The 17,026-nt window shown below is 35.1% G+C and overlaps 1 protein-coding gene across 3 annotated transcripts; it reads left to right on the top strand.

The window, feature by feature from the left end:
• The first annotated feature begins 1,996 nt into the window (after nucleotides 1-1,996).
• Nucleotides 1,997-16,401, top strand: Gabra6 (gamma-aminobutyric acid type A receptor alpha6 subunit). 3 transcript variants are annotated; one of them, XM_029484172.1, is made up of 9 exons: nucleotides 1,997-2,357; nucleotides 2,591-2,709; nucleotides 3,342-3,409; nucleotides 5,303-5,523; nucleotides 5,598-5,680; nucleotides 5,973-6,116; nucleotides 6,509-6,661; nucleotides 8,000-8,118; nucleotides 15,340-16,401. In XM_029484172.1, exons 1-9 carry the CDS (start codon nucleotides 2,320-2,322, stop codon nucleotides 15,613-15,615), a joined length of 1,221 nt encoding a protein of 406 aa, XP_029340032.1. In that variant the 5' UTR covers nucleotides 1,997-2,319; the 3' UTR covers nucleotides 15,616-16,401. The 3 variants fall into 3 exon arrangements, with proteins under 3 accessions (XP_029340032.1, XP_021032324.1, XP_021032323.1); XM_021176665.2 differs by having other exon boundaries at nucleotides 1,998-2,357; nucleotides 5,333-5,523; nucleotides 7,859-8,118; XM_021176664.2 differs by having other exon boundaries at nucleotides 1,999-2,357; nucleotides 7,859-8,118.
• The last annotated feature ends 625 nt before the right edge of the window (nucleotides 16,402-17,026 follow it).

The following is a 17,026-nucleotide window of genomic DNA, read 5'->3' as shown; positions in this document are numbered from 1 at the left end:
CTTCTCAATCATTCTCATCATCGATAATCCCTGGCTTCTAGGGAGCATTTTTAAATATTAAGGAATATATTTGTTTACTAGCATTAAAAGACATCAATAGCCATATGGTTCTATAACAAAAGCTTCTAAATATTATTAAATGTGTAGAATAGTCACATAAAATGAAAAATTGTCATTACCAAATTGCAAACACAACATTTCATCAGAAAGGAATGCATTAGACATCAAAATTTGACTAATTAATTGATCTTGTTAGGTCAAGAGATCTTACAAGAGATGAATGCATAAAGTGTTGATTTTCATTTGCATTTTATTTATTATTGATGACTTTCATCTTTCATTCTTCTTGAACATATTCTTATTGCAAGTTGTTAAGAATCAAATACTCCCAGATCAATTCAGACTATTAATTTATTAGTTATGCAACATCAATTATTTTATATATTTCTGAACATTGTCATTTAGGGGTTTCTTTCATATCTCTCACATATGCTGTGTTTTACCATATGTCTTAGAAATATGGGTCATCTGTCTCATAGGCTAGCCTCAGATCACAGTGAGGCCAAGGATGCCTCTGAACTTCTGACTTTTCATCTTCTAACTCCCCAATGCTGGGGTTACCTGTATCTATTACCATACCAGGTTTCATACATGTTAGAAAGGTGGTTCTGTGATTCATGCATGCTAGGCAAGGACTAACTGAGTTATATCTTCACTGCTTTTGTTTGTTTTTTTTTTTTGGTGTTGTTGTTGTTTTTTATTTTTTAGTTTGGAATGTTTAATGGAAAGACATAGTTAGAAGATGTGTGTTGCTGAAGATGCAGTTTCATACAGATATTGAGTATCTCATTTCTTTGAATGCATATATGCTCATTGCTCATTTGTATGTATAAGTACACAGATACACTCATACATATTCTTTGTTTTGTATCTAAGAAATGCCATTTAGTGTTCAGCACCAGGTTTTCCATTCTGCTTAATATTTCCTTTTATTGCTAATAGTCTTTGATAATACATTTTATATACACAAAGCTGTGCCGGTGTGGTCATGCAGAAAACCAAAATACTATATGGAAATGGAATATACTTTTTTCTCATTTTCTCTTGAAAATTTCAGTGCATCGATATCAGTATTGTTAAGAATCCTAAGAGACTAAATTTCTTACTAACATATAGAATAAAGAAAACAAGTGGTTGCCAAAAAAAGAAATCGACATGGATAGTTGTGAGATAAATATTTTATGCTGTCCAAAGAAGGAAATTGTCTCTGCTGGGGACTTCTGATGCTTGATTTGTAGCCAAAATGCTAAATAAATGTTCCAACATGTCCTGAAGCTGTCACCATTTTAATGTTCTTGACTTAGTTTTTCTTCCTGGATCCACAGAAAATATGATTTACAGCTCCTAACAGATCTTTTTGCCCCAATTCTGAGGGGTACATAGAGGAGGATTTCACTTTACATAAAATATGTAACCATCTGAATGTGTATATTTGACCTTTACCTCAGGTAGACACTCATATATATTGTCTTCTGAATGTATGAAGGGTGGCTTTCACAACATGTAGACACACACACACACACACACACACATATGTATCTTATTATAATTTTGCAGATCTTATATACTGTTTTGTTTGTTTGTTTGGTTTGGTTTTTATTGTTTTTGTTTCTTACTACTGAAAATAGTAAAAAAAAAAAAAAAAGTCCTTTTCCTATTAATCAGCTACCCATAAGGACTATTTTTCATTACAAGGATGCCTATAGTCAAAAAAAAAAGTCAAGGAAGAGCCACGAGAATCCAGGAAAATCCCCAGTATTTGACTTTTCCATCAGGGCTATGTAGGATTCCTTCTGTGAACCATAGAAATAATAAATACTGAGCCCATTGGAACATAATCTCAATCAGCAAGATACCACTGCTTTCCAGATTTCCTCACAGCCCATTCGAAATCCATGCCAAAACTAGCCGTGGATTTCTTCCTTTTAATCTCCCCTGATGCCTTAGTCAATTATTGTCATTGTTCTGCCTCTCCACTTTTGATCTGAACCAGTCAGAGGAGGCTGGATATCTGCAGGACTTAGTCTAAGACCACAAACAACTCCTATCTATGAGAAAAGACAGAAATAAGACAAAAAAGAAGGGGAACCCCTAACCCTTTTCTGGCAAACCATTCATCCTTTGGATTGCTGACTGGTCACAGAATGGGATGAGGAATATGAAGGGTTTGGAAGATTTCTCCAGGTGATTGCCAAAGGAGATCTGTCTGAGGGGAGGAAAAAAGCAGGAGGGTGACCGGGCATCCCAGTGAACCATAGGATGGTCTTGCTTCTCCCCTGGCTCTTCATTATTCTATGGTAAGAAGATTTTTCTTATTATTTCCCTTTTATCTTAGAGGGAATGGAGATCATATAACCATTGGGTGAATTTTATATTGCATAGTGAAAAACAAAACAAAATGAAACAAAACAAAACAAAACAAAAAAGAGGGATAGTGTGCCTGGTGTCTATGATAGGATAAACTAGCATCCATGAAACAATGTATTTTCTCTGAGGCCAGGTGTGAGAATTTTTGACTCTCTACCTTCAGGCTAGAAAATGCCCAAGCTCAACTGGAAGATGAAGGCAACTTCTACTCTGAAAATGTCAGTCGGATTCTTGACAACTTGCTGGAAGGCTATGACAACCGTCTACGGCCGGGATTTGGAGGTAAGTAAAATACTGCATTTCTATTAGACCAAATGCTTGAACTTTCCTTCCTCTTTTATAACCATTCTCAGACCCAGAGGAGTCAGAAAGAAGGACCTTAAAGGGGAGGGTTAATAAGGCTTTATGTGTGTATTGCCATCTCTTCCTCACTCCTTCCTCAATCACTGACCATATGTAAGTTATCTTAACTCTATAAGCCTTACTGACCTAAATGAAGGAGTGTGTGTGTGTGTGTGTGTGTGTGTGTGTTTTCATGGACATACTTGACTTACAAGCTTGTGTGAATATAGAAAGGGCTTTTCCATATGTGACAATTTTCTTATTGTTTGTCCTTTGAAAGCTATCAATACGAGTAAGTTATTATCATTAGTCATGATAGTAATACTTAGTATTAAAGCACACCAATCTTGTCATTTTTCCATCCCTTGAGAGTCCCCTGGTATTAATTGAATGAATTTAAAATAGAGTAATTGGATAACTTTTCAAAGTTGGAAAACTAAAGGTCATCCACTAGAAGTGGGTGGAAACAGGCAGAGCTTTGATTTTCAGGTATGTGAAAGGGTTTTATGAATTCATCATGTTCTCTTAACAGTGCACAGATTAACAGCCCTGACCTTCTTGGATCATTTCAGGTGCTGTAACAGAAGTCAAAACAGACATCTATGTGACCAGCTTTGGACCTGTGTCAGATGTGGAGATGGTGAGTACACTGGATACTCATTATTTAGGAAAGAGAGCTGTTCTAGGTCTAATGATTACAGGAATTACTGTCCATCTCTGCACATAACATGTATATTTCTTCTAGAAATGCATGTGTATTAAAGCAGGATACTGGCTCTACTTGGATACTTGAAGTTGAGTTTGTTTTTAATATTACAGGCTCTCTTCTATTCACATGTCATGCAATGACTAGTAAGAAATTCTTTTTAAAGGTTCTTGCCATGTAGAGTATACTGATGAGTGTAATGCTGATATATGCCTATTATTTGTTATGTATCATCATGAGAGCATCTTATCCAAACTGTGAAGAAGTCACTTGGATAGGTTCATGATTTCCACCTTGTTCATTGCGGATGCATCAGTGGGTGTTCCAGAGACTCTGTTCCAGGTACAGATGGCTGTAGATTCGTAAGAGGGTATTTATGGAAAGTGGCAATGAAAGCCTGAAGCTGCCTTTCTGAACAAAGTGTATCATGATATTCTTTTCCCAGTTTCCAGGTAGTATTTTTCTCCCAAGACAGAAACTGTCATAAATGTCTTTTTAAAAGTATACCATTAGCTTTTTCTGGGGAAATTGTAATTCTGTATAAATAAGACAGTTCTGGTAATTTATTTTCCTACTTTAGATTTGACATGAAAGAAATGAAAAAATAAAGGAAAGAGGAATAAAAAATAAAGTAAATGGAAGCCAAAATGATAAAAAAAGGAAAGATAGGGAAAAAGAGGGATGGAGAGGTTGACGGAGGGAGGGAGGAAATAAGGAAGATATGAAAGAGGGGTAGAAAGTGAGGAAGAGGCTCTATTGAGAAATAAAAATCCTGAGACATAAAGAAAGAGTCACTACACTCAGTAGTGTACACTACACTTGTTTAGTATCATTTTTTGTTTCAAATTTTTCTTTATTTCAAGAATAAACAAGTATGACACTTGGTATCGCAGTGGTGTTTATGTCGTATGTGCCTCTCTTTAGATTATTTCGTGAAATAGAATCATTACAATGGATTATTGATGATTATATAAATATAGTCAGTATTGAAATATGCTTTTAAAAATTAATCACTATTTATATAAATAAGTATCATAGAGTAGGCAAAAATTAATGCAATGCTTCAATATAGTAGCAAGGTATTTGTCATTGACTTCTGTGATGGCCTTATAATTACATTTTAAAAATTAACATTGTCCTGTAAAGCCTTGGTTTAAAAATCAAAGCTGAGGTATTTATATTAAATATTTAATTTTCTTTTAAAATAATTATGGTAATATTTTCTTGTAAGTTCTCTAATAACATCATAAATCCATGGTATGGAGCATTATTCTGCGAATCAATGAAGGTTCGTTTTATTTGGATCTCACTGTGTGGAAGTGTTGTCCTCTGCTTCCACCATGAAGGTGAGTGACATGTGAGAAGGAATGGCTAGACTAGCTGCAGGTTGGATGTCTAGCAGGAAGCCTGAATTATAAACATTCCCATGTGGTTTTCTTTCAAATTAAGGATGACAGCAATGGAAAGCCCACAGCTGCAAAGTTGCCGGACTTGAGAGCCATGGGGGAACAATGTTAAGCAGAGTCGAGCAGGAGAAAGATCAGGCCCAATAACATATCTAAGTTTTATAGTATTACAAACCTTGTGAGTTTGAGAAAAGCAAGGAATGATCCAAGTCACTAGTTAAGATTAAAAATCATTTACTGATTATGATAAAATAGCACCAATTCTAAGATCATTATTGATTATCAAACTAGTCATCTTCACTAAGAAGTTATTGGCGTGGAATTTGTTGTCTTGATTAAATCTGGAATTAGGTACAACTAATACATAAACTGTTTCACGAAATATTTCCCCTTCTGTGTGAATATTTGGTCTTTCTCTTAGGAGTATACAATGGATGTTTTCTTCCGCCAGACTTGGACTGATGAGAGGCTGAAGTTTAAAGGCCCTGCTGAGATTCTGAGCTTAAATAACTTGATGGTCAGTAAGATCTGGACTCCTGACACTTTTTTCCGGAATGGGAAAAAGTCAATTGCTCACAACATGACCACCCCCAACAAGCTCTTCCGATTAATGCAGAATGGAACAATCCTCTATACCATGAGGTGAGTTGTTCTTTTTATCTCCGCTATTCAGAGGCTGGGTCCATCATGGTAAACAGAATGTTCACTGTCTGCAGGCTCACCATCAACGCCGATTGCCCCATGAGATTGGTTAACTTCCCTATGGATGGACATGCTTGTCCACTCAAGTTTGGGAGCTGTAAGTTACACATTTCTGAAAGTTCAATAAGGCATTAGGTATATGTACTTACTTGATTCCAGCTGCAGACTTGGAAACTGAAAGAAAATATTACTAGGAAACTTTCACTCTAAGCTCAGAAATAGCTTTTTGCCAATTATTAGAAGTTTCAGTTAATGAGATTTTTTTTTTATAAAAAGCAACAAACTTTATGTTTCTTTTACAATAGACAAGTCAGGTAATACTTGTTTTGAAGGATTGAAAGCTAATGAGTTATGTTCACTGCTTTGTGTCATTTGCTTCAAAACTACAGATGCTTATCCTAAAACTGAAATCATATATACATGGAAAAAAGGACCACTTTACTCAGTAGAAGTCCCAGAAGAATCTTCTAGCCTCCTCCAGTATGATTTGATTGGGCAAACAGTTTCTAGTGAGACAATTAAATCTAACACTGGTAAGAATATTTTTTTTTAAAAAAAAATCATGTTAATGTAACTCTAATACCCAATTTTCAAAACATCTAGTATTTTATTTCATGAATATTAGATGTCATTGGCTAAATTTAGTATTGTGAAGTCATAGCTTTAAAAAACTTGGTAAATAAAAACATTTCTGCAATCTTGGAATGAATTATTCTATAACTGTATGATTTAAGGTGCCATCAAAACCAACGAACTGGTATGTGTCTTTGCATCCAATTGTGTAATGTTCTTATATATGTTTATACCATGTCTTTGCTTGTTTTCTTCCAGACTATTCCAATTTAAAATTTGCAAGTGTTATATTCACTGGATTCATTTTCTTACTGTCAACAGGAACTCTCCTAATAAGCATGTCTTCCAACAGGTGAATATGTAATAATGACAGTCTATTTCCACTTACAAAGGAAGATGGGCTATTTCATGATCCAGATATACACTCCGTGCATCATGACAGTCATTCTTTCTCAAGTGTCTTTTTGGATTAATAAGGAGTCAGTCCCAGCAAGAACCGTCTTTGGTATGCCTCACACTTTGTGTCCTATTTCCATTCAGTTTTCCCTTCTTAATGCCTAATGATTTTGCTGTGAATACTGACAACTGTGAGTTCCCTCAATACACAGAAAAAAAAAAGCAGAGTCATATGTCACATAAAATGACTCTTGTCTTTTTGCAAGTTGTGTGATGAATCTAAAAAAAAAAAATCCCTGCAAGAATTATTGCTCTTTTCTATGACATAAGTGTCTTAGTTAGCAGTGCTAACATAATGGACAAACCTGACATACCCATCCAGGAAAACAGATGTTTAATATAGTGAATCCACTCATATGAACTATATCTTACTTTCATTAGGTTGAATAAAATGAAGTTGGCATTTGAAGATTCCAAAGTAGATAAATATTGACAAATTTCCTATAATTCAGCCAAATGTTTACTTCCATTTGTGAAGAACAAAATCACTACTTGGTGGAGAAAACTTAAATAATAAGAACAAGACTGGAGACTGAATATTATGAGAAGCAAATCCACTTTTTCCCACATTTTTCATTTATATAAATTTAATAGCATATATAAAAGATTGGGTATATATGATTTATTATGATTAATTCTTCAAGATTTATTATGATTTCTTATTTATGATTATTATTTATTATGAGTATTACTGGATCTGCTTGTCAAATTACCAGAATAAAAGTCCTCATATGAGTACCATCAGCATTGCATATCTACAAATTACAGAAATTCCCTGTCACAATTCAGGCAGAAAACCTCCCAGCATTAAGGTGATGGAATTCTTTTCTGCATGGGTAAATACTTTATCTTTAAAAAAATTCTTTACTTTAATTGAGTGACAAAATTTCATATTAGCTTCCTATTCCTGGGTCGCACTGAAAGATAATCTTGGCTTCTGAAAAACAAAGATGGAGGATTTTGAAAGTTCAAATCACAGTAATTTATTATATTTTCTCAAACATGAAACTAGAACTCTTCATGATTAGCATTTTATTATAGTTAATTTAGTTCAACAAATATACTTATGGGAATTTTATTTTCTAAGTTAGAGCACTAGGGTGGGAGATGTCCAGATGGTAACATCTGTGATAATGCAAGTAAAAATCACAAGGTGGAGGCCAAGTGGTCCCTTACTAACCTGTTCCTGCATCCCTGTACAGGGGTCCTGATGCTAAACACTGTTTCTCCATCTTTTTCATTTCAGGAATCACCACTGTTTTAACCATGACCACATTAAGCATCAGTGCTAGGCACTCTCTACCTAAAGTGTCCTATGCAACCGCCATGGATTGGTTCATAGCTGTATGCTTTGCTTTTGTCTTTTCTGCTCTCATTGAATTCGCAGCTGTCAACTACTTCACCAATCTCCAGTCACAGAAGGCTGAAAGGCAGGCACAAACTGCAGCCACGCCCCCTGTGGCAAAGTCAAAAGCAGCTGAATCACTGGAAGCAGAGATTGTTGTGGTAATTGTTTTGTCTTCTACTGTTAGCCAGCAGATAGAGAAAGCAAGACCACTCAGTGGTAACATATGCATAAGCAGTCCTAAACAGTATTTGTTGAACCTAAATTATATAACTAGAGTTTCCAGGAGAATGTTGCTTCTCACTTCACAGGCTGAAGCTAGGGAAAAGCCATCATTTATCTTTTCTCTAAAGTTTTGCTATTCTTTCATCATCTTTACTTGACCTGGCAGACTCTAGGCTCTCAAAGGAGACTAGAAAATTCTGTTTAGCCACTGGAAGTTTCCTTTGAACAAGTTTCCTTAGAATAACTAGGGAGAATAAAGTTTGTTTGTTTGTTTGTTTGTTTGTTAAGTCCCAATGAGGCTTCAGGGGCTGAAGAAAAGGAAACAACTCCTGTGGCATGGGTGGCTTCTTTATTTCATAAGGGGAGGAGTGAATGGAGCATAGAGGTTCTCTAAGCGAAGGAAAGAAAAGAAATGTAAGACGGGAATAAAATAGGAGGAGGAAGCCATTTATCGATCCATTCTAAACAAACAGGAATATCCAATCTCAGAGGTCAGAGAGGAGTAGGCGTTCTTAAATGTCATAGTGTTTGCCAGAAATATGACCGGGTAGAAAAATCAGGAATTGATTCTAGAATTTCTGTTGTCTACATTACAAGCTAGTACTATTCTCTCCTCATCAAAATCTGAAGGAAATAAATGTACCTAAGCTTGTACTGCAGGATAAAACACATCTTAGAATGTAGATGACATCATTCCCCAAGTATCCTTTTGATCTACTGATATTTTCTGTTTATAAGTATATACAGAGAGAATACCTGCATATATATATATATATATATATATATATATATATATATATATATAAAATGAAAGGGTTTATAACAAAACTATGTTTTAGGCTTAGTTTGACATGCTTGAAAATTATTTGTTTTTCAGGCAAGTTAGATTTCAAATATTTTTTAAAATATCTTTTATTGTTTTGGAAAAAGTGAATTATATTATAAATGGTCTACATGCATAAACATATGATCTACATTATGCAAAATTTATAATTGAACTTAACATACATCTTTAAAGAATTATTTACCAGAATTCAAAGTGTTTTGCAAAGTGTTAATGAAAAGAAAGTAGATGGCATAAAACACCTTGTGGAACTTAAATCTATTCTTCTCAGATAAAGTGAAACAGAGGTTAGACATTTCCCTGACTCATCCCCACCTCATGAAGATTTTGTTTAGTTTTGTTTTATTTTTCCAAAAGAGATGATTAAGTCTAAGTTTGAGAATGAGAGCAGAACAGAAAGATAAATTCAACAGAAATAGGATAAATTAAAAGCACCTAAAATGATTTTGAATAAACTCACCAATTTAATGTTGCAGTATAATAAAAATAAATATTTTGTTTATTTTTTATTTTATTTTATTTTATTTTATTTTATTTTATTTTATTACAATTCATAGTACCAGGAGTATTGGGAGAATACCTAGAGTTATCAGCAACTCTGTCTATTAAAGATATAGTTTATAAAAAGATATGAAGGAAGATCCTAAGTATTCCTATGTAAACTGTCCCCTGTGTTGCTAAAACAGCAACAAGATGAGCCAGTCCTGAGAAATCTGCATTAAAAAATACATTTAAATCTCGTCAGAGCACTTTCTGATGCAGATTCCATTTGTCTTTATGAAAAATTCTATCTGTACTTCTCTGCTTAAAGTATTTGAAAGCTATGAATAGGGTATTTTCATTTGTTCCTGAAAGACTAAAGTATAAAAATTTAAACCAAAACTAACCAAACCCAAAAATACAAACCTTAAAGGAATCAAAATAAATACATGTGATTATATAGGACATTTATATTTTATTTGTTCACGGCCAAACCTAGTAAGTGGCTTTATAGAATAGAGAAGCGTAAACACAAATTGTACATTGGCTATTTGCATTATACAATGCTATATTATGATGGCAAGGTCATTTTTTCCCCAAATACCATGACATTTAAAAATGCCTATTCAGTTGTAATCAAAACATTATTTTGAAAAGTTCGCCATTGAAACCACAGATTACTGTGGTGAAGGTGAAGTACATTAATTTGCTAGTTCCTGTTACTTTAAAGGTCTAAGCCCTCCTTGCTGGGTCCCCCGGTGTGAATGCTCTCTCCACCCACCACTGGGTTCTTGTCACTAGTACTTCTCCTAATATAGTAAGTGTTCCTTACAAGAGGTGCGACAGCATTGTGGACCTGCACATAAAATTGCCTACAAAATTGACCAAAACTTCATTAGCCCGAAGAGACAGTGACTATATCCTAATTGTCTCCTTATTCACTGTTTGCTCCTTTTTACAACTGACATCCATTTGTGGAAAGGTTATGGTAAATTATTCAAACCTTATGTATATGTAAAGTTTCTTATGCAGAAAGAATATGGAGTATCACCATATGATCTTATACCTCATGGAGCGGCTTGTGTTGCAAGAATAGTAATGCCAAAGAGGGAAATAAGTCCAGGATTGACTGTGATAAAGGCTTTATCTAAAGATAAGGAGTAGTGTGAAAATATTCATGTGATCGTGTCTAACCCACTTTGAAGGAGTGTGCATTTCTAGAAGAATGATTTCAGAGCTGAAAAGAGAAAGATAAGCTTGGCTTGTACAGAAGCCCAACGCTAAACGCTAGAAACTCAGGTATAGAGACAGAAATGAAGTTGTTCTTTTTGTTGGTTCCTCTTCAATATATATGCCATATCCTGAACATGCTATAGTCGACTATGCACAGAGATGTGAAAGATAGGATGCTAAAAGTTACCTCTCCTTTTCCAAATTTGGCTAAGATTTCATTCAACCCCATTAGTACTCCCTAAAAATAAGACTGTGAAAAACTCTAAGAAACACAAAGCTCTGGGTGTCTCTTCTCCATGTTTGTTCCATCCTATATATCCTAGGAAAACAGGAGTAAATTAGGTGATATGTGCTTGTTAGACAGATGTTTTCTCCATATAGTCTATTAAATCCTTGTCCAGTTCTCTCAAAAACCAGTCTGGATTCCTTAGCAGCACTGGTGTATCAGAGAGATGCCAATAAGTCATTTTTCAGAGGACATTTTGTAATCCACTATGGTCTCAATATCACTTGCTACAACATAAACTGTTTATAAAAATAGTGCACCTCTAATTTTGCCATAATATTAACATGATGTTTTTGAACACTGTTTACAAATACTGTTTTGGTTTTTTGGTTTGCTTTGTTTGCTTTTAATTTGGTCTTATTTTGGTGCATACAATGAGTGGTTCTATAAATAATTGCTGTGTGTATTGTGTCATGAGACTTGATTAGAATAGCTGTGTTAAGAGTTTATATATTTAGACCCTTGAGAGATGACTCATTAGTTAAGAGTACTAGCTGCTCTTACTGAGGGTCTGGGTTCAGTTCCCTGCACTAACATGATGGTTGGTATCCATCTGCAACTCTAGGTCCAGAGTATTTAATGTTCTTTTCTGCTTCCTCAGTCACAAGGCATATCGTGCATATGGTGTACATGGTACGCATACATACATGCAGGCAGAACACTTCTAAATATAAAATAATAATAAATAACAAAAAATATTTCATAGAGATGATATATTTTGGCCACTTTATTTAAAATACTAGGCAAATATCAAGAATGTCTTTAATGCCTTATCCCTACATCAAATAATTATCATGTTGTCTACTTTAACTCAAAGTACCTTTGCAATATAATGTTACTTAAAACAAAGAAGTGCGCTAAAAATACCCAGAGCAGGATGGCACTCAGCAGCAGGGGAGCTCAGGAAAATTTCAAAACCACAGGTGTTCCACTCAAAACACTGACAGCCCCAAGCTGAGCCCTCATCTGGACTCTGACAAAAGCCTATTTTACCATCAACCTAAGCTGTGGGCTTACAATAGAGCAGGTGGGGTCTAATACAAACCTGTAGCTTAAAGGGTTTGCAAAATTGGCTTTCTTTCCACTGCAGAAATGTAATGTTTGTATTCTAAATTGGCACCTAGTATCCTCTGGCTGTCAATTCTTAACTATCCAGTAGCTGTTGATCCAATGTATGGCATTAAATACAGAACTCCTGCATTTTCTTTATATTCTTACATTTGCTTCTGTTGGAACCCCTACCCAACTGGTTACCCTTTACCTCTTGTCCAGTTACTGCAAGGCAGGGAAACCAACTGGATTTTAAACACAGCTATTCTCTCAGTAGGCATTGGACAATGTCTGCATGTTGTCATAAACTGGAATGAGGGTGCTAGTGGTACCTTGTAAAGCAAAGTCTTCAACATTGACCAAGATTGTAGAGGACAGTTTTAATCCAGAAAAAAAAATCCAATCTAAAATGTTAATACTTTAAAGCCTAAGAAAAACTTGGTAGTGCTGTTGCGATGCACAGGCTAATAACTGCTAATGGCAGGGTCTCCAGCACCTGATTTGAATCCAACCCTCAAACATACAGACCTAAGTAAGGTTCCTTACTCCATTTCAATTTTTCATATCTAAAATGAGGATGATATGACATCAAAGATGTGTTCAACAATTAAGTAAAATTATTCATGTAAATTTCCTCATAGTACCTGTCAACTCCTGGAAAAATATTTACATTTTCATTCATCTGTTAACTAAGCATAAGGTTTGGAAAATATACTCTGTTCCATGCACTAAAGAGAAAATACCAACATCTTATAAGCTTATATGTATTTTTTATAATCATTTTCTCAATCTCAATAAATGAGCCAGATTTTACCTTTCTGTCTGAAATAGAAAGAAAGACAAGTTTCAGTCAGGTCATATATGATGCTCACAGTGATGAGTCCGAAATGAAAGTCTCTGAGGGTTTGTTCTTCCACTCTTATCATGGTTGTAGATATTTTGCTAGAGAAAAGGACTTTAGTGCTCTGTGTGTTTGGAAGGAGGGTGGCTCTTATTTTGTAGAATGGAACAGTGACATTTTGTGGTTTCAGGTAGGTAATAATTTAATATTTTAATGGGTCAAATAAAATTAATGAAATTAGAGTCTGAGAAATATGATTGAAAACACTCAGGAAATAGTGCCAATTTCATCTTTTAAGACACTAGTGTATGGTATGTTAAGACCAAAATATTGTCACTCTGGTACAAGTAAACCATAGCCTAGTGACCACAGGATTTAATTCTTAGCTATCACCTAATTTTAATAGATAATGTCACTCTTTCCATGGCCAGAATCAGACAAGTAGGTCCTTACCTATTTCAGGTTTTTCTCCGTCAAGACCTATGAGTTATTTACTTCTGTAAAAATGCCAACCATAGTAGCAAGCCAACAAATAAAGCAACCTTCATTTGAAATTCACCATGATTATATAAAATCAGTCTCATTTGTTACCTGTAGGAAGAAACAGATATTTGCCATGATTTCTAAAAACACAGTGGGCTGGAGTTTTTAAAGATGACAGTTGTTACTTAGAGATCCAGTAATTTCCATGGTACATTAAACAAGGATGTCCAGGATAAAAAGAAAAAAAATCAACACAAAATAAATAAAAGGATTCTTGAGTTCCTGCAGCCGAAATGTCACCACACTAGCAGGCCACTGTGATCCTGTGGCTCAGCCAGCACAGGAGGGGTGTCTGTTTCATCCTGTGCTGCATGGTGGCTGGCTTTAGCTACAGGAGTCTGCTCACATGAGGAGCATAGCATACCATGCTGCAAAGTAGTGATTTTGTTGCCAGAGAAGAAAGGCCATTTTACCAAATCAAAGGGCAATATGCAGCAAGTGTTTGAAGGTAAGAAGCCAGTAAAATAACGTTGCCTCAAGGAATATGATTGTTATAATATGTAGACAAAAAACAACAGGAGACAATGGAAAGGTACCTTGACTCCAACAGCCTGGAAGGATTCTAGATCAGATGAAATCAGTCTCTGAACTAGGCTCCCTAGTTTAGAGCAGAGATAAAAATGTATTGGAATTGAACAGACATTGAGTGGAGCCATAGGCTTTGCTAGAACTGTAATCATAACAAACATGTTCCCCTTCCTTTGACCTCTACTTTCACAAATGTTAATTAATGTACTTAATATGTCTTTCAAAAGTGGAATGTCCTGTAATTTCAATAGAAATTAAACCCAGTGATAATTAAACTCAGAGCAGCTTTTAGGTTAGTAGTTGAATGATGAATTATTTGGTATGATTTCAGAGAGAAGCCAGTGGAGTTCCTTGGGCAGATGAAGACTCTCTGTATCCAAATACTAGGTTTAAAGGCAAATAGATTTCAAAACACAATCATTCTCCCACTTGATTTGAAGATAGCGTTGGTCCTTGGCCTTTGATATACATTGATCTGATGGATATTGGCTAATTCTTCTCCTAAGCATCTTCTGGCTCAAACTCCTAAGTGTGAGAATATGAAGACTTAGGGTCTACTATCAGTGATCAGAACTGGAATTTCTTTGTCATAAATAAGTGTCCACATATTTTAAAACCCAAGTGTATCCCACCACACACACACACACAGACACACACACACACACGTATCGAGGCAGAGACAGAGACCAAGAGAGATGGAGAGACAGAGACAGAAAGACAGAGGCACTGAAATAGAAACAGAGACAGAGATCTGAGATGGTGAAAACGAGAGACATACTTGATCAAGTACATTTACTAGTTTAGAGGATTAAGTATAATTTTGTAATCTGAATCAATTTTACCTAAGAGTACAATTTTCTATCTAATTGCTCAAATATACTTAATTTTTGGCATCTATTGTTGATGGACTCAATGTCAGATTGAAGCAAACTACTGATTTTTGAAGTAAGGCTGCAGGTATAGAGTTCAATGGTAGAATACTTGCCTGGAACACATGAGATCTTGCTTATAATTCACAGACAGCACAAAAAAGAAAAAAAAAGTGTGTGTGTGAGGGGGGGGAGGGGGAGTGCTGCCATCTTCAGTGCAGGATGAGTTGCTCACTGGTAGAGACATGTTTAACATGTGCAAAGCCAGGCACTTAAACTCTAGCACCACAAACACATACACAAAGTAAAAGCTTTGCTGTAACTTTTAGGAAAATGACAATATAACATACTATTGTGAATTTGTTGATGATTTGCCATACAGAGTTGATACATATGTGTCAGTGGAAAGTCATACCTGTGGAGACAGAGACAGGGTATCTTTGTTAATTTGCTATGTTGATGATTGTCATCTCTCTTTCTTAGCATTCTGACTCCAAGTACCATCTGAAGAAGAGAATCAGCTCTCTGACTTTGCCCATCATTCCATCTTCTGAGGCCAGCAAAGTCCTCAGTAGAACACCCATCTTACAATCGACACCTGTCTCTCCCCCATCGCTCTTACCAGCCATCGGGGGCACCAGCAAAATAGATCAGTATTCTCGAATTCTCTTCCCAGTAGCATTTGCAGGATTCAACCTTGTGTACTGGATAGTTTACCTTTCCAAGGATACAATGGAAGTGAGCAGTACTGTTGAGTAGTTTGCAACCAGAAAAATCTGGATACTGTAGTTTGTCATTTTCCATTTTCCTCACTGACAGAACACAAATTATTGAGTTAGTAGACATAGTCTCATTTCAGATATGACTTGAAAATTGAATGTCTGCATTTCATAATATGGAATAGATATGTATGGGCTAAAAACAATAAAATTAAAAATTAAATTTAGAAGGATACTGAAAATACAAATTTTCTGTAAATAATAATAATAATGTGAATAAGGTAGATTCAAAATGAGTTTGCCAACCTTTGTCTTCATATTCAATATTTTAATTGTCACTGTGAATAATATTTTCCACATAGCAGATAATCTCAGACATACTGACCCTTCTAAAGCTTGCCTTAAATTTATTTATTTTGTCTTAGTTTCTACTCTAAATTTTTATTGGTATGATTATACAGCATGCTGGTGGCCTTTACGATTTTACAAGAACTTTCAGTGGCATTGGACAGCTTATATTGAGTTTAGACATTTCTTTTTAACCTTGCTGTGTTCTTTTACCTCAATAAAATGTGGCATTATATAAAAATAAATAATACATAGTTTATAAATTATGTATGCATATGTACATAGCTTTAGTTATGCTGCAATACTGTTGCTATTTCCCACTAAATTCACATTTAAAAAGAAGATGCTTGCTAACACCAGGAGGTTCTAGCAAGGTCACTTGGTGTACTATGCTATGACTGTACATTCTGATTATGGCTACTATCATATGCTAAACTTTCCTAAATATAATGCTAAATAAAACCACAACAGGCCTGCATCTCTGGTTTTGATTCATTAACATGGGAGGATAAGTTTTCTTGGGTACCAAGACATGAACTGGCTTCCTCTTCCCCAGTGTTACTAACAGCCTTTCTGAGACACAGAAGGTGAGACAGCCCAGCACAGTCAGAGGCTGAGAAGATTTGAATCACAGTCAAATAATTGCTGCTTCCTTTTGCTTCTCTAATATCAACACTGAAATCTGGCTGGCAGTTCTCAACTCCCTATTTCCACAGTACTTGATGATTCCTCAGTGTTTCTCATGTATAATGTTACTCTAGGGAAAGAAAAATCAAGCATAAGAGAAGGCAGACCATGCAGTCCGTTCAAATGGACTGAATCTCAGAATCCATTTACACATCAAAAAATACTTTGTATAAATAATTTTGTCCCTATCCATGAAAATACCCACCTACTACAGATAAACAATTTCAATTTTATTTAAAATATCCTTTTACTAAAGGTGAAAGAGATAAGATTTCTGTCAAACTTATCTATTGTTTTGATTTTCAATCAAGTGTCTTTAAACTCTGTAGACTATTTTTACTTATAGAATAGGATTTCTTAGGTACATTGTTCTAAAGATCATTTTAATAGTGAAAAATATGCTATTTCCTTAACCC

Source organism: Mus caroli, chromosome 11, assembly GCF_900094665.2.
Source record: "Mus caroli chromosome 11, CAROLI_EIJ_v1.1, whole genome shotgun sequence".
NCBI lineage: Eukaryota > Metazoa > Chordata > Mammalia > Rodentia > Muridae > Mus > Mus caroli.
Note: the sequence above shows the minus strand (reverse complement) of the source record. Positions and strands in the feature narration are given on the sequence as shown.

What these genes read in the sequence shown, in the direction of transcription:
- Gabra6 (XM_021176664.2), top strand. Translation starts at nt 2,320, where the DNA reads ATGGTCTTGCTTCTCCCCTGGCTCTTCATTATTCTATG. An exon ending in ACAATCCTCTATACCATGAG is followed by an intron (nt 5,524 to 5,597) that starts GTGAGTTGTTCT and finishes CACTGTCTGCAG; the next exon opens with GCTCACCATCAACGCCGATT. An exon ending in TGGAAGCAGAGATTGTTGTG is followed by an intron (nt 8,119 to 15,339) that starts GTAATTGTTTTG and finishes TCTCTTTCTTAG; the next exon opens with CATTCTGACTCCAAGTACCA.